Source organism: Anabrus simplex, chromosome 4 (assembly GCF_040414725.1).
Source record: "Anabrus simplex isolate iqAnaSimp1 chromosome 4, ASM4041472v1, whole genome shotgun sequence".
Classification (NCBI taxonomy): Eukaryota; Metazoa; Arthropoda; class Insecta; order Orthoptera; family Tettigoniidae; genus Anabrus; species Anabrus simplex.
This window is the reverse complement of record NC_090268.1, coordinates 393,507,139-393,525,689: the sequence shown is the minus strand read 5'-3', so window position 1 is coordinate 393,525,689 and position 18,551 is coordinate 393,507,139. Positions and strand designations below refer to the sequence as shown.

General features: G+C 40.6%; 1 protein-coding gene across 2 annotated transcripts in view; it reads right to left on the bottom strand.

Annotated features, from left to right (window-relative positions):
• Positions 1-6,138: 6,138 nt before the first annotated feature.
• Positions 6,139-18,551, bottom strand: part of LOC136872293 (probable cytochrome P450 49a1) — a 95,395-nt gene continuing 82,982 nt past the window's right edge. For both annotated transcript variants that reach the window (XM_068227306.1, XM_067146112.2), the window contains exons 9-12: positions 13,934-14,103; positions 13,113-13,191; positions 8,037-8,243; positions 6,139-6,335 (exon numbers count right to left, since the gene is read on the bottom strand). In XM_068227306.1, coding sequence (XP_068083407.1) covers positions 6,228-6,335; positions 8,037-8,243; positions 13,113-13,191; positions 13,934-14,103 — 564 coding nt within the window. In that variant the 3' untranslated portion in view covers positions 6,139-6,227. The remainder of the gene's footprint in view (positions 6,336-8,036; positions 8,244-13,112; positions 13,192-13,933; positions 14,104-18,551) is intronic.

Genomic DNA, 18,551 nt, shown 5'->3' with positions numbered 1-18,551 from the left:
ATATAGGGGTATATAATACTTTTCTAAGGAAATTGCCCCCTCCCCTTAAAAATGTAAATTTAAAATGTTTTTGTTTGAATTCTGCTGTTATAACAAGAATGATGTTCAATGGAAAATCATTCCCGCGTTTCAGATAGATTTGCCAGAATGAAACATAAACAATAGGCTGTATGTGCGGAGTTGTCACCGCTGCGTTGTTTTATTGCTCAAGGTCTGGCAGTCCTCGTATTATTTCTAACTTATATGTATTATTGTTGATGTTTTTTTATGAAAATATGCACATATTGATTTCAGTAATATATGTGTTACATTTTCCTCATTTTTTAATGTAATATTCCCCCTGAGCAATTTTAGTGAGGGGGGTATCTTTTGAGATGAAATCATCGGTTGGGGGGAGCCCTCACCCCCCCGCATATTCGCACCCCGCCCCACACTATAAGACGCTGTACGTCTTGTGCGAAGGCAATCAATGTGATGCCTCTCCCCATGTCTGCGGCGAACCAAAATATATCGATAGAAGTACTATCCAACAGTATCTAACAATAATCATACTACATGGTATTTCCGACTAAATCGATTAGAATATAATAACCTTACCTCAAACTCCTACTTCAATCAGAACTGCAATCTTTCTGGTTCAGAGCAGGAGCTACGACAATCACCGACAGAAACTGAAATATCACTGTGGTTACTCCGTAAATATTAAGGAGAGGTCTCTTGCTTGTATGGAGAGGAAATAACGTCATCAGTTGATGTTTTTTGTTCTCGAGACTGATGACTTGACAAAAATTGAAATCCGCTCCAAGGCCTCACACAGTGCCCAACACTAATTTGAACGACTCTCTCTTCCTGAGAAAGGCCGCGCACCTGGCACATGCAGAACTGACATTGGCTAATCCATTCTATAAAATACATTGTGCAGTAAATACACAATGAAAGGTGATTGATAATCTCATACATGTCCTTGTTAATACCTCAATATGAAGAAATGTATATATCTTACACGTAGGCCAACAAGATAGGACAGGCATGGAAACCTCAGCCATAGGTGACTGGATAGGCAGCTCTCCCGAGACCTGCATGACACGGTGTGTGGTGGGAACCAAAGAATCAAAGAAGTGTTCGAATCATTCCAAATCAAATGAGTAAAATGTCGATAAACATAATGGGAAGGTTAGTTTCGTGTTGGTTTTACTTATAATTTAGCCGCTCATTTTTACGAGGTAATCTATATTTATGTAATTGTTTACTACATTGCAGTCCGGCTACTTACGTGAATTGTCAGCCTAGCGGCCTTCGGTTAAGAGAGTCCAGGGTTGGATTTCCGGTCGGGTTGGGGATATTACTCTTAAACGGGCTGTTCGCAACTTGGCTATATTAGTGATTCTGATTCTCGTGCTAATGAATGATTATATAATTAGCGTGCATGTAATTAAAATACATGGCCAAGATTTTATACTGCATGTTATTCTCATATTCAGATATTTTCATACCACCGTTCGTGTTAGCAAAAAATGTTTCTTGAATGTTAAATTCTACACGTGTAATTAAAACCTCATTTTCAGTATAAAATATTCCTTGTAATTTTAAAATTGAACTGTATCCCTTTTTATACAATTGATACGAGGGTTTACCTGTTTACCCATTTTAACACCACGCAAATGGTGGTGCTGTGCGGTAATTAAAGCCTCAGCCTCTTCCTTCCCTCTCCTATCACTTTCCTATGCTATCGTCGCCGTAAGACCTGTGTGAGTTGGTGCGACGTAAAAGCGAAGTGTAAATAACCGAATATATTTTTTTCTTCTTGGTAATCTCAAAAACGGTTTCTTTAAGAATATTACTTGAGGAACGTACACGTATCTTTCTTTAATCAGATTACACCCTACACTGTGAGGAAAGAGGAATAAGCATTTAGATCAGTAGGATGAGTGGATACAGAGATAATGAAATAAGGTTCGCATCACTAGGGGAAATAGTTTTTAAAAAGTTAAAAATGCTATTTATTCGGGGCGTCGACCTAAGAAGATATTTTGTCCCTTCTTTGCACCATATGTTGTGAAAATGGGTGTATTTGGAAATGGCGGGAGTGTTGAATGTGAGGAATGGAGCATTAAGGACGACACAAGCACCCAGTCCCCAGGCCAGGGATATTAATCATTTACAATTAAAAAACCCTGACCCAGCCGTGAATCGAACCCGGAGCTGGCGGGTGACAGGCGGATGCGTTGCCCCTACACCGCGGCGCCAGACAAGAAGTGTTTCGAGCAACGGAAAGAAATATTTATAAGAGAGACATTGTAAAGATACAACTTCAAGAATGAAACTATCATCTTCTCTGTAAATGGTTAAAATTTATTGACTGTCAATTGCATGGTCCCGGAGATATTACTGGTTATGTCCAACAATGCCAAAAGTTTGTTGTGGTGGTTATCACCATTTTAAGGGCAAACGTTCGCTCAACCGAGCTCGATAGCTGCAGTCGTAAGTTCGGGCAGTACCCGCTATTCGGGAGATAGTGGTTTCGAACCCATCTGTCGGCAGCCCTGAAGATGGTTTTCCATGGTTTACCATTTTCACATCAGACAAATCCTGGGGATGTACCAAATTAAAGCTACGGCTGCTTCCTTCCCACTCCCAGCACTTTCCTACCCCATTGTCGCCATAATACCTATCTGTAACGGTGGGACATAAAGCAACTTGTAAAAAAAAAATACACGTGTGATGCACGTGTAATTCACCAACTTCAATATGAAATCGTCAAGTGGACTAAAAACGACAATCAAGCTGAGGTCAAACTAAGGTTCTAAGGGAATATTTTGCATCAATTTAAAGAAATCCACAGCGATGTTTCTTATTAGGGGAATGTTAGCAGCTTTCTCAGTTCATTCATTGTCAATAGTTTGTTAAACTGTCAATTCTCAATTATCATGAATTGTCTGGCTAGATGAAGAAAAATCCTGATGGACCAATGATGTTAGCGCTAGTTATCCCTGGGAGTGAGAGGGATGGATTGTCACCAGACCAACTGCATAGGTACATCCCATTTTTAACGGCTTGAGTTGGCGTTGTATGTCTTGTGCGAATGTGATGCCTCTCCCCCTGTCTGTGGCGAATAAAAGAACGGCCGTCATTTTCGTCCGAAAAAAAAAAACTTGCTGCCATTAGTGACCCCAGTAACGACGTTCCATTTACCATTGCAGTCTGGCATGTTTATGCACAAACCAAGGGTAGGCGGAGAAGTGGACGACGCGCCGGTAAATCCAGACCATGAAATGTCGTATGGCTTTTAGTGCTGGGATATCCCAGGACGGGTTCGGCTCGCCAGGTGCAGGTCTTTCAATTTGACTCCCGTAGGCGACCTGCGCGTCGTGATGAGGATGAAATGATGATGAAGAAAACACATACACCCAGCCCCCGTGCCATTGGAATTAACCAATTAAGGTTAAAATCCCCGATTCAGACGGGAATCGAACCCGTGACCCTCTGAACCGAAGGCCAGTACGCTGACCGTGCAGCCAACGAGTCGGACAATCCAGAGCATAATAAACGGTGACGGACTGTCACTCCTGCTAGTGTACGATGTGTTGCACTGTTCCACTGTTGTGCCAGAGACGAGGAGGACGCAAATCTGTCCTGCAATGCCATTGGGATGAGGTATAGATCTTCTCGGTGGGGGTGGGGGGGTGGCCTGGATGGTACGACGTGACTCATCTCGTCGTGTTCTACGACCTTCTGTGAACCATTCTGTACACACCCGTTGCACTGCCGCCACACTTCGTCCCACACGAGCAGCAATTTCCCGGATGGATCCATCACGTTCTCTCATGCCAACAATGCGCACTCTCATACACTCACTCATTTGACGGTACGGTTCTCAGATATGTCTGCGAGATATCCTGCATGTCTGATGAAGTCACAATGATCCATTACCTTCGGTTTATAGCGACAACGGGAGTCGCAGGCAAATGTTACCAGTTGGTGGTGGTACGCAGAGATATCAATGTGGGCCTTGAGCCTGAGGGCCGACATCCTTCAAATGTTAATCATTTCTGCAGAACATACCAGTGCACATGTCCTGTGAATATGAACTTCCTACCTCTAGTCTTTCAAGGTGTTCTGGTTTTTATGTACATGCGTGTATTTTGTAGTTTTAAATTACCTAATAACCCGCCACAATGTTTTGCACAAATATAGAAGACAAGAAAACAAATATATTTTCCCTAGTTTGTAATTCCAGTTCGACATCCGAGGGTGAGAGCCAGTGAAGGTCATTTACTGATAGGCTACAATATTTTGGCCTTCTATTGTGTTTAGAAAACCGATAGTGGGGACTGAAAAAAACACGATCATTAGTCAGCTGTTTTCCACCACAATAACGCGCAGTCTCTTACACAGGGCAGCTGCCCCTCACCATTTTAAGATGGTCTGTCTTACAAAGACAGCACCAGATTACCCATAGTCAAGCGAAATTAATATTATTCGTCGTCATCATCACTAACTATTGCCTTAGTTACTGCTTGCAGGTATTTTGGCTTAGACTTTTCGTTTTACTGTTCTAGAGCTTGAATAAGCAATCTTTTGGTCTGTGACAAGCCGAGTTGCAATATTGTTTGTTGGGTAAACACTAAATATTTCACCACAGATAGTCTACGCTACAGTACTACTGTATATCGTATGACGTAGTATGAATACAATTTCATTAGTCCCTTCAAATATTCACTTACCTTTGAATCAGTTCTGGAGAATGATACTCGGTCACTGATAAACAAATGGAGCTAGCAATTTACTAGAGATAGTGTTTGTCCAACCCTTGTCCCGTTTCCCTACGGGGTCGGGTATGAGGTGAGAGGAATCTGTCGTTGCGGGTTTTTAATGACCGGATGCCCTTCCTGACGACAACCTCATCAGAGGAGTTAATGAAATGAAATGAATGACGTGATATATGATAGTAGGGAGAGGGTGAAACCCGGTGCCGGCACATAGCCTACTCCTGTAGCACCAAGGGGTCTGCTCAAGGCTTAACGTCACATTCCGATGGACGAATCACCATCAACAGCGTCATATGCCCTCACTCCATATGAGCAGTGCGGAGAGGTTTGGAATTTAATCCAGGCTTTTGGCACGCAATCTTTACTAGAGATAGAGCATTTCCGAAAAAAATTGCTTAAGAAGGAAAAGTAATTTAATTATAATCTCGGGATAACACATTAAATCTATTTAATTATTTATTTATTTTTAAATTATACAGCAGTTACTTATGCATCAGCCACGGAAAGTGATCTTTTACTTTACGAGTGAAGTATTTACAGAATTGTGAAACGAGTAACAACAAACTTTCACTTTAGTGACTGTTGCGTACATATTTATTCATTTTAAATTAAATACTAAATTATAAATTATTTGACACATTACCAAGAAAATCATCCATGTTTGACTCACTCAGTATGCGTGTGTGTGTGTGTGTGTGTGTGTGTGTGTGTTTGTTTGTTTGTTTGTTTTGCTATGGAAAATATCAGAGGCGTGTAAATGGAGTTATGATGTAGCACGCGAGTGGGACAACGGCTTGGTTCACATATATGTCAGCTTGTATTTGGCAGACAATGGGTGCTGAACCAACTGCCGGCAGCCGTGAAAATGTTTTTCCGTGTTTTCCCAATTTTGCACAAGAGGTAAATTTTGGGGCCGTATCATAGTTAAGGCATGTTCCTTTCCTTCCCAATCACAGCCATTTCCTATCCCATCGTAAAATAAAAATGTATATAATATGTTGTATTAAAACATAAAAACTAATGTTTTTTGAGCAGTGAACAGTTCAGTAAGCTACCAGAGTCGTAAACATGATCTACCGTGCTTGGATTAATGGTGGTAATACGTACTGTATGATATATTATGGGATATTTATCGATCAGAAATTAAATAAACTAAACATTAGTTTTCATTGTGATGGCGGAAGATTTATTGAGCTGGGAATGCAGAAAATCCATCTTAGTTGTAGGTTGGTACGGAGCCACAGTGCCGCAATCAGGCGGAGAAGCAATTTAACAAGGTTACGTTTGTTGTTCGCAGATTCATAATCTGTCTTTTTTACTTTACTAAGAAGCAAAGCTGAACCAGTTAGAGATGATTCCTGATGAACGAGTGCGCAAAGTGGCCAAGTGCTATAAAATATATGAACAATTCGATACATTGCTTCGTTAGGAAGGACGAGGGACGAATGGCTTCTGGGACTACGATCTGTCTTCTAGTCTGAAGTTCAATTTGTTTCCAACAGCAGACATAACATTAACTACTTCCTTCAAATCTTCGTCATGCTCCAGACGGAAATTGCGGAATATCTGAAAGACAGAAAAATAGTATTAAGTATTCAATAAATATTGAACTGGATCATGTAAGGATGAACATAAATATTAGCATATTACACGTTTGATCATGATCATGTGTTATACGTGTAACCATTTATAGCGCAAAGAGCTTGCACGGAACTTGTGCCGGGACGTCACACCATGTAAAACATAGCTAACATAATTACTATAACGAGGACAAAAACGGTGCGAACCAAGAATGGCCACGAAATAAATAGCTACGGAGATAAAAATGATAATGACTAAGCATAATGCCACGAAGCAGGCCAACAATAGGGAGAAAGTATGATGAAAATCCATAATAATACCAGTACCCTTGAACCCATCCATGTAAGTGCAATAAAGCACGCTGGAAACCTCCGAGACCAATAATGATTACATCTTAAAACGGTTGAAATAACGCGTGTAAGAACAACCTTCGAGAAAAATCGCGTCACACTTCATTTCCCCTCAGCAAGATAAAACATGAGAAGAAAAGCCATGGAAAAGTCAGACAGAACAAGATCGGGAAACAATAACATGATATATCACACGACGACACAAGCGACATTTGTGAACTCCTTGGACTAAGTTTGCGTGTACAATTAGAAGTGAAAGGCGGCCATGGTAGCCATGTCAATGAGTGCACATGTGTGACAGAAAGTAAGAAGTTCGTCAGAATAGCGAACCAGATAGTGTAAGAGCAGGCCAGGTATGGCACAAAACTAGAAACATTATTAAGTTCCTTTAATATTGATTACGATTCGTAGTGTTAAAACAAAATGTTCCTCCTTTTCCTTTAGGGTAGAAGATCGGCGAATTGCTATCCTATAGTCTTATTTCCACTCTTTATCCAGCAGTGACATAATAAGTAATTGAGTTTCTTTAATATAAATTTAATTATAGATATCAATTTGATAATGTTAATGTATCTTTCAAGATTTAACCACAAATTATATAGCAAATAATCTGTATTGTGTGTTTTGACCACGGCCGTAGCGGTGTGTAACACAGTATCCCGTGAGATCTCCGAAGTTACGCAACATTGGGCGTGGTCAAGATTTGCCACGAGCTGTTAGTGCGGGGGGAAGGGGGAGCGGAAAGGAACTGGCCACCCTACCGTACGTAAACTCCGGCTCAAGCACACCTCTGCGGAGGTTCGGACCTGCCTTCGGGCAGAATACACCCTTGCCATACCTTACCTTTTGTATTTTGACATAACTTATCCATCAAATTTTCTTATCTTCTGGCCAGCAAGTTCAATATTTCATACACGCGCCTTCGTATATTCCTCTGTCTACTGGCAATAGTTAATTTTTAGGAACTAGGAGCATTGCGTTTAGGGTTAGGAATTTTTTGCTATTTGTTTTACGTCTCACTGACGCAGATAGGTTTTATGGCGACGATGGGAGAGGAAAGGCCTAGGAATGGGAAGGAAGCGGCCGTGGCCTTAATTAAAGTACAGCTCCAGCATTTGCCCGGAGTGAAAATGGGAAACTACGGAAAACCATCTTCAGGCCTGCCGACAGTGGGGTTCGAACCCGCTATCTCCCGGATGTGAGCTCATAGCTGCGCGCTCCTAACCGCACGGCCAACTCGCCCGGTAGGGTTAGACTGACAGTGATCATAACCCTATTACACAAGATATTGTCACCCATGTTCTTGAAATCTCATAAAAATTATGAAAATACTTACGTTAGCAATTAGTGCTGCTGACTCTAACTCAGCGAACCGTCTTCCAATACACGTTCTGGGTCCAAATCCAAAAGGCAAATATACGAAGGGATGCGCATTTTGAAGTTGATCACCATCCTTCAGCCACCTTTCAGGGATGAACTTCTTAGGCTCTGGGAAGTTTTCTTCAAGATGGCACAGTACCTTGTGGTCCAAGATGAGGTTAATCTGTGGGGAATAGGATATAAAAGAGATTTGAGTATTTTTCGGAAGTTGTCATAACAGAACATTAATTTCCTACGGATGAAATATACGGATGATTCACGAACTACAGAAGAAGAAGACGAATTAAAATGTAGAAAATATTGAGCACATGGGGTTTTCCAAAACCCTAATTCCTAATTAAATTAGTGTATTGAATTTTAAGAGACCCGTTCTAGAAACATGAATTTTGTTTCAAGTTCAAATTAACCTTCTTGCGTTATGTCTGCATTGAAACATGTGTTGTCAATGGCACATCATATAGAGGATTTCGGCGTGTACTAAATAATTTGAGAAACAGTCTGGCTCAACTGCTAAATGGTTAGCGTGCTGGCCTTTGGTCCGGAGTTTCCAGGATTCGACTCCCGGCCGGGTCGGAGATTTTAAACTTCATTGGTTAATTCCGATGGCTGGGGGGCTGAGTGTGTGCTGTCTTCATTATAGGTACAGCCCTGTCCTCATCGACACGAGGGTCACCTATACGGCGTCAACTAGAAATACCTGCACTACACCTCTTCAAAGGCCACACGCCATCGTTTCTAATAGAAAAATAAGAGATATTTGTAGTAAGATACAAAATTGTAAAAGAGTAAAGTAGCTGGAGTAGATAAAGTTCCTAGGGATCTATTAAAGGTAATCGGTTAGGATATTAGTACTGTAAAACTGTGTAAGACAAATTATATTATCTGTTACTTTTTTCACATATTACTTTTCAATAGGACCAATAACATACGTATTTAAATAAAAAAATTCGGGCTCCTTCTGCGAAACTGTCATTTCCAGCGTCAGTAAATTTCTTTTTTTTTTCTTTTTGCTAGGGGCTTTACGTCGCACCGACACAGATAGGTCTTATGGCGACGATGGGATAGGAAAGGCCTAGGAGTTGGAAGGAAGTGGCCGTGGCCTTAATTAAGGTACACCCCCAGCATTTGCCTGGTGTGAAAATGGGAGACCACGGAAAACCATTTTCAGGGCTGCCGATAGTGGGATTCGAACCTACTATCTCCCGGATGCAAGCTCACAGCCGCCCGCCACTCCGCGCACGGCCAACTCGCTCGGTGTATTTTTTTTTTGTTTTACAGCCTAGAATCTAGTGTCTTATACTGCGATTTTTCATACCGATTCTCATTAAATTCTGTTCTCTAAGTTTCTCATGGCTCGGTGTTGAAATGATGTTACCAAAAATAGAAATTCATGAATATCTCTGCTTTCGTAGTCGGTACGGTAAACATGTATATGTGCCGGACTGTGTGGCTCAGACGGTTTAGGCACTGTCCTTCTGATCCCTACTTGGCAGGTTCGATCCTGGCTCAGTCCGGTGGTATTTGAAGGTGCTCAAATACGTCAGCCTCGTGTCGGCAGATTTACTGGCACGTAAAGTAACTCCTGCGGGATAAAATTGCAGCACATCGGCGTGTTCGTAACCATAAAGAAGCATTTAGTAGGACGTAAAGCAAATACGAGGGTATTCCAGAAAGTAATGCACCACAATTCTTCCTTAGCCCTCAACAACGTTACGAATGGGAAACTTTATATATGAATTCTTTGAAATTTTCAGAGTGCGCGCGCAAACCGTTTCTTCCGACAGATAGCGTACTGCAGCAATGGTTTCAACCTGGCGTCTGTAAGTGATGTACGTCGTAAGCAGCGTGTCATCATTGAATTTCTTATTGCGGAGCAAGAAACGGTTGGAAACATTTATGTGAAATTTGTGGAGCATCAGCAGTCGATAGAAGAAAAGTACGGATAATCGCTGAGGCCATCTGAAAGAGGTTCAACAGAGTTCCAAGATTTGTAGCGGTCGAGGAGGCCACCCACGGCTGTCACACCTGAGAAGATGCAATGTGCTGATGTGCTCATTTACGAGGACCGACGCAGAACGACTTGGCAGTTGGCGCGGGAGCTGTTAATTAGCAAAGGGAGTGTGGGTGTAATCATCAGTACTCTTGATTACACAAAAAATTGTTCACTATGTGTTCCGCCCCGCCTTACGGAGGAACACAGAACTCTCAGGAAAAAAAAAAAAAAAAAATTCTCCTGAGTTGCTGCAACATTCTGAACCTGAAGGGTAGTCTTCTTGACCTAGATTGTAATGGAACCTGCGTTCGCCATTTTGAGCCGAAACAAAACGGCAGTGGATAAAATGGCGCCATCCCGACTCACCAGAGAAAAAAAATCAAAGCAACTTCTTCCGCTGGCAAGGTCATGACCACTGTGTTTTGGGACTGTGATGGTTTCATACCCAATGATGTGATGCCGAAATGCACCACCATTAACTCTAAGGCCGCGTGCACACCGAGCGCGCTTCGCATAGTGTGTCGCGTGTAGCGTGAAATGCTATGCATAGCGCAAGGCGTGCTTGCTGTTCACACCGAAAACTCTACGCCGTGCTCTCAGCTTAGTTTGGTGCGAGGCGTTTTAGGGTGGTCACAAACTAATGCCGTTAAAAACTAGAAAAAGTTTACTGATGGATAACAGTTACCTAAAATTGAAAATTAGGAAAAAGAATCGAAAGTGGGTTCATGAATTTAATGAAGAACGAATTACGGTACTTTCAGAGAATTCCATCGTTTGCACAGAGATGCAAGACTTTATCGCGATAAATTTTATGATTACTTAAGAATAACAAAAAAATACCTTTGACCTTCCAAACCCTGCAACTGAAATGTGGCGTCAAGTAGCAGAGAAGTATTGGGAGAAATTCAATTTTCCGAATTATCTAGGAGCACCGTGCAGCAAACACGTGGAAATTAAATTTCTGGCTAAATCACGCTCTTTATATAATAATTATAAATAGTATTTTGCAATATTGTTACAATTAGCATACACAATTAATCATCGTAACAAAAGTGGAGTAAATGTGTGACAAATATAATTAATAAACAGAAATATTTACTTCCAAGCCCACTACTAGCCTGCAGAGTGATATTCTTCATGTTACCACCCTCCATTGGCAAAATTATAAACCGATATGACAGAGTCTGGGAGATTCTATGCACTTTGTCACAAAGTGTCCGGCTACATGGCTAAATGGTTACCGTACTGGCCTTTGGTCACAGAGTCCCGGGTTCGATTCCCGGCAGAGTCGGGATCATAATTAGTAAATTGCATTGGCACGGTGGCTGGGTGTTTGTGTGTATTTATAATCATTTCATCCTCATCATGATGCAGGTCATCTACGGACGTCAATTCAAAAGACCTGCACGTGGTAAGCCAAACTTCTCCTCGGACACTTCCGACACTAAAATCCATACCCAATTTCATTCTGTCACAATGTTAAGCCCAGTAAAGTGTGACAGTAGAAGTAATATTACTGTATATGTTTACTGTAGGAATGCGATACAACTGTTGTAGATACTTAAGTCCACTTATTTTGCAAAACAGTTACATTTTTATAGTTTTTGCGGCTTGGGTTCGATATTTCTTCTCTTTGAAACACTGCGTGAACAATTTGTTCTTCCATAGATTCAGAACCAGCTAGGTAACGCTAAGCAATTAACCAACACTGCGCGTTGTCTGGCGCTTCGCTTAGCTGTAAGGCAGGCGTTCAGCACAGCAGAGCGCGGACGGTGTGAACACCTGGATTACGAACAAAGCACTGGTTATGCTTAGTGTGACGCTTAGCGTTGAGCAACACGCGACACACTATGCGAAGCGCGCTCGGTGTGCACGCGGCCTAAGGTGTATGTGGACACATTAACCAAACTCAAGAAGCGCTTCCTGTGACTTGCACGCCATAACAACCCAGGCGATGTTTTGATTCAACATGATAACGCTCGCCCTCACACAAGTTTGAGGACGTTGGACCACATCACAAAACAGGGTTGGACAGTGTTACCCCATCCACAATATAGCCCTGACCTAGCTACCTCAGACTTTCACTTGTTTGGGCCATTGAAGAATTCCATTCGTGGGAGACATTTTGAGGGTGACGAAGAGGTGATTCGCACAGTGAATAAATGGCTTCGTGAAAGAACAAGCAGTGGTACCACCAGGGCATATACGCTCTTGTGTCTTGCTGGAGGAAGACCATAGAACGGGAAGGAGATTAGGTGGAAAAATAATAAGGTAGAAGGAGCATAATTATTTCTTGTGTATAAATTTCATTGTGTTCAATAAATAATTGTCGTGAACAAGTTTGGCGCATCAGTTTCTGGGCTATCCTTGTAACATTATTATTATTATTATTATTATTATTATTATTATTATTATTATTATTATTATTATTATTAAAATTTTATAAGAGATGAATGATCGAAAATGTAATTCTATGTAACTTCAGTAGCATTCATCGATAGGAGTATTATTAGCATATGTTTTTGAGAATTAAATTTTACGTTTCCCTTATTCTACCATTTCACTCGACTGTACATAGTTCACTAAATTCTCTTGAGACAATTTGTCGTACTGAGCGCACAGACAGACAGACAGACAGACAGACAGACAGACAGACAGACAGACAGACAGACAGACAGACAGACAGACAGACAGACAGACAGACAGACAGACAGACAGACAGACAGAGGTGACGGCAAATTAAAAAAGGGCATTTCCTTGTTACTGTGGACATGGCCGATCCAGAAATACCATTTTCCTTTCATTCTGAGCAGTGTCCAGACGAAACTCTTATTTTAAACTAGCTGTAGTACCGGTCGTTGACGGGAATAATACTTATCTTCTGCATGATTTCGTTTTTGTCCAACCCTCATATTCCCCCCCCCCCCCAGATCTTCATTGATTCAAAACAATCAAAGAAGCTCCGACATTTTCATAAATGCCAATATATATTGAAATATGCACTCTGAAATTGTAGGTGTGCTGTTCATATCAACTTACCCCTTTCGGAATTTGGTAGTTGCCGATGACCATATCAGTGGGCGTTTGCCTGAAGTTCGCAGGAAAGACGGGTGAAATTCTGTGAGACAAAATAAGGTACGTAACTGTCAGTCACCTTGAATGAACGGATATTTTTTACGCTAATATACAGCATAGTGATAAACTGTATGATACCTGTGAATGTATAGCCTTCAGAAATGAATGAATGATCGTAGATATTATTTAAAATTTCTAGAATATCCTAATTCTCCCAGGTTTGCTTAAACAACCAAACCCAGGAACCAATAGGCAAAAAAAAAAATGAATTTTATGACCCTGAGATACAGATTACTCCAAAAAAGTAATGTCGTTGAACCAATTGAAGTCGCCTACAACTCTTATTATTCTTCTGAAGGATACCGTAAAAGAAGTCTTAATAGATTACGAAATATGACTTTAATGATCTGACAAGATGATACAGAGGTTGTCTCTAAATCAGCGTGCATTTTGTCCAAAATGGCAAATCAAGTGATAGCAAAAGTTTTAGAAAAATTCACTGGTATAAGCGTGTTACGAGACACGTTAAATGACGATTGAAGAGAGCATAGATTACTTTACTATTGGAAGTAAATTTAGTACATGGTAATGAAGATTTCTGTACAGTTTCCAGAAATAATGTTTAATTAATTAATTCGAATACCGTACTGATGCAGAAGTTGCACTCAATTGTTGAACTATATAGATAATATTAAACACTGTGTGGGATGAAATGGTAGAATTAATATCCACTATTTGTATATTACGTACACTGTATTAAATTACCGTGGTAATAAAAATAATACCTTGCTGTTTCTTTGAGGCAGGCTTTAAGGTATTTCATGTCTTCCAAGTTATTCGCAGTAATTTCTTGATCTTTTCTTGCCAAAATTCTTTTAAGTTCTTCATAAAGGATCTCTTGCTTATCCTGGTTCCTTGATAGAAAATGGGCTGCTTTTGCAGTTAAGTTAGCAGTCTGAAACAGAAATGAATTTAATTATTTTATCTGATTTATTTCACACTGCCAGATTCTCCAATCGCAGTAGAGGGGCATTATTTAAATACATATTTTTTTAAATTCTGAAAAGCAGTGTCTACTATTACGTTAGTAACAACCAAATTCACCTGATAACCTAACCCCATGGCACTACAGCCCTGAAGGGCCTTGACCTACCAAGAGACCGCTTCTGAAGCCGAAGGCCTTGCGGATTACGAGGTGTCGTGTCGTCAGCACGACGGATCCCCTTGGCTGTTATTTTTGGATTTCTAGACCGGAAATTCCTCTGACACTATATAATAATAATAAATTTTACACTAACATGAGTATATGGGACTATGAAAATTCATACATGTAAAATTACTTAATTTATATACTTGTAAAAATATGGTACAACCTACAGTATGTTATTAGACGTTGCCGCTATTAAATATATTTCAAGGATACACCCGCGAACTTGGGGAAATATTTTTGCACCGGTTTGTGATTAGATCGACTTTGCTGCACGGGAGTGAAGGGTGGACATTTTCGTTATATCCCATTCATAAGTTATAAGTAACAATCATGGAATGATAGCTGAAAAAAAAAAACAAGTCGGAAGTATGGCAGGATTACCCTCACAAGGGCTAAGGTAGGATTGAATTCACCGGCTTTGGCGTTGGGATCATCGAAAACGGTTAGAGCAGGATGTGTTACCTAGAAAAATAATGTTCTCGACCATGGAAGGTAAGAAAAGAAGTGGGAGACTGTTGTGAAAGATTCCGATCTTAATGATATAAAATATGATAGGAGAGTAACTAAACGATGCTACGGATCTGGGAGCAAATAGAGAATTTTTTATCAACAGTTTCTTTTAGAGTGAGCAACGCAATGCATAATAATCCGTAATGAAAATGTATTTGTATATATATGTACTTTTTATATCGCGTGATTCATAAAGTTGCGAAGAAACTGAGGGGTCGAAGAACAAAAACTTCGGAATAGGAAGGTCTTGTCTAGGATGAACCCTTAGTCCGTGTAAGCCTAGTAATGTCAAAACAACCTAGTGGTAGTATATTTCATTTATGTTTCCAAAACGTGCTACATTGCTAAATAATTCAGAAATCACAATCAATACAGCGATAGTCCTATATGCACACAGTAGTGTTAGACACTGGACACTGAAAACCATGTACAAAAAGGTGGCAGAATTGTCGCTCTCATTATTCAATAACAATATCTATCAGTCAAAGTGATGTCCAAAGGATAGGTGTTGTAAATAAGCATCCTGCTGTTTATCCCCAACTGCTGCGGTTATTTTCTTTGGATTTAAGTTTGGAAAAATCACAAGGCAGGTCTACTGAATTTGGGAAATCCAGGCACATTTCTTGAAGTTTCATTCAGAGTAATGCCCACCACTTTGGAATGAGAAGGGGGAAGTCAAAACGGTGCTTCATACCAAGTAGTAGAGGAGCACAGTCCGTGAGAGAAGTTATGCACGAACACACGAACGTGCTGTGTTGAGCTCCCCACATCCTTCACCTAGACACATTAACATAATACCATTATGATTGTGTAGGCCTAGACGGAAACAAGTGTAAAATTTATGAACCACACTCGGGCCAGTGAGTGTTACAAACGCATGAAATTTTTAGAATTGAAATAATTCATTTGAGACAATGATTAACATCTCATTGCAAAGGAGAGAGAATCTAATTACCCACCCCAACCAGAGTCTGATCTCGGCACAAGCTGGTTGATACAATAGCGTCGACATCTTGGGGTACTAAAACCATGTGTCGCACGGATAACAATTAGTGTAGATCTAGACTGCAGAGGGTAGCACATCATATGAGGTGCATTGAATCTTTCTCTGTAAAGTCTACGAGCACAGGTCAGAAAGTCAAATACGCAGTAATTGAGATAATTTTGGTTCGATGAAATGAAACCATTTGTTTTCCAAAATATCAGAACTATATACGGTTTCAAAATTAACGCTAACCCATTCAAGACGATACAGGATCATGTCAAAATTACAAAAAGTCCAAAAACACCTATGTTGAGTATCGAAAGGCTTATCAAGAGGGTCGCGTTGCGATTTACGTGCTACTGCAGATTCAAACGGTCACATTTATTGAGTTATTTAGTTATTATGCCTTCGTAGGTGGTGAAGGGCTCTTGGGCCTCTCTTACACTTAACCACTGTAGTGATACGTCATTGGGGGCAGAGTTTGAGTACAAGTACATAATATTATATAGGACATAATAACATACACAAAAATACATTAAACTTTTCTGACTCACATTTATTCGATCATCCAGTCATACAAATTGGCCAGCTGCATTCAACACGTAGTCTCGGCAATTGGTCTTATTTCTGACACTGACAGGCAGGGTATTCCAACGCCTAGATCCGTCGCAGCAAAGGAATTGTTGTACATATAGGATCGGTGAACAGGAATGGAAAGGAAGGAACCAGAGCGTTCATTACTGCTGTGAAAGGAGGACAAATACTTAAACTGGGATGAAATGTATAGTGGTCTGTCTTCAGACAGCAGTCTGTATATCTGTATCAGTATGTGATACGTCCGTCGTTTGTCAGGTTTCAGCCATGAAATAGTGAGATAGTATGGGGTGACATGTGTGTCAGAACTCAGTCTGTATATACAGTAAATCTAAGGAGACAGTTAAGCGCTCGATGAAGTCTCGGAGTAAGCTCTTTGGTTGAGTCTACAAGAATGACGTCACAGTAGTCGGAGAAAGGAAGCACTAGTGTTTGTATGAGTTTGACTCTTATACTACAAGGTAAAATATTGCTGTTTCTTTTAACTGAACGAAGTATCGAAAATATGTTTTTACACACATTCTTAATATACTGTATTCAGACCAATTTAAAATTTCGTTAATTGTCACTCCAACATATATCACAGTTTGGCAGAATGGAATAACTCTACCATTCAGTATAACAGGAGGAATAGTTTTGTATCGTAGTGTGGTCAACAATTTTTGAGAGCCAATAATGATTCCTTGTGTCTTGGAGAGGTCAAGAAGGAGGGAATTTTTCAAGGAGTAAGCATTAGGTGGCTGAAGGTCAGCATTGATGCTTATTATGCCTTGAGGCAAAATAAAGGTCTTACAGTGACAGTATATTTGTAAGTCGTCCGCATAAAGATGGTGGCTACTGTTCTTTAATTTATATGAAATGCCGTTCATGAACAAAATAAAGAGCAAGGGGACTAAAATACTAGCCTGCGGCGTGCCTTCCTTTCTGGTTAGCCAGCGAGAGGTTTGATCAAGGGTTATAATTCGTTGTGCGCGATTTTTGAGGTACGATGAAATGATATTACTAGTTCGTTGATCGAAGTAGTAAGATTGCATCTTGCTTAATAGAGCCTGGATGTTTGTAATGCCAAATTTGTTAGTGAAATCGAGGAGAGTAAGTATTGTCACCAGTCTTTGGTCCATTGCGTGTCGTATGTCCTCAGTCCTTTTGAGCAGGGCAGTTGCCGTGCTGTGTCCCTACTAGAAGCCAGATTGCATGGGTTTAGGACAGAATGGTTGTTTAAGTATTCCAACACCTGCTCATGAACCAGACGCTCGAGTTCTTTGGAAATCGCAGGTAAAATAGGAATTATTCTGTAGTTTCCATAGTCTAGTGCTCCAGTGGGGAACACGTTTTGGAACTTACTGGGTGGATACTGATCAACATGATGATAATCAAGAGGCTAATGGGCACGCCCTTCGAAACTCCCACATCTCTGCGTGCTACAAATGTTCAAATTTTGGCTATATGTTCCAGTATACCTTCATGTGAAGTGCGTAATCAATACTCGGATTTGAGCTACGATAACGGGAGATATTTCGTGGAATCTGATGGGAAATCGCAACGGTGCAAATAGCAATCAACAGTCAGTAATAACTTGTAATGGTGGATAGTGTTGAGGTAAAACTTGTTGAAGCAGTAAGATTTCACGAGCGGTAAATTGTTGAAGTGTGGAGAAAAGGCTTTCAGCACAGGAAGTGTTAAAGATGCGCAGCGAAACAGATATTCAACTGTAACTAAGTCTGGGGCTAGGCTCTCCATGAAAATAACATAAAAACGTGCCACCGGGTTAGGAATTTCACGATCAACCATGCCGACCACATCTATGACTTGATGTTGAAATCTTCCCAGCCTGCGAGAGTGTGAATGAATTATCATATAGGAATTTGGACATGTGCCGAATAGCATGTGCCTTGTTGCTACAAATGTTTATAAAACTGACGAGGCAGGATGAATATGCCATTTAACGCAGTTCATGAAAGGGTATCATCTCCTTTTGAGCAAGGTAGAATCACTACATTTATGAAGAAATGTAACATGAACCTCCATATGCGATGGTGCGGGCGGGCTGGAATTCAGACGATCAGTTTGCTCCTTATTCCCCCGATGAGACAGTAGAACAAGT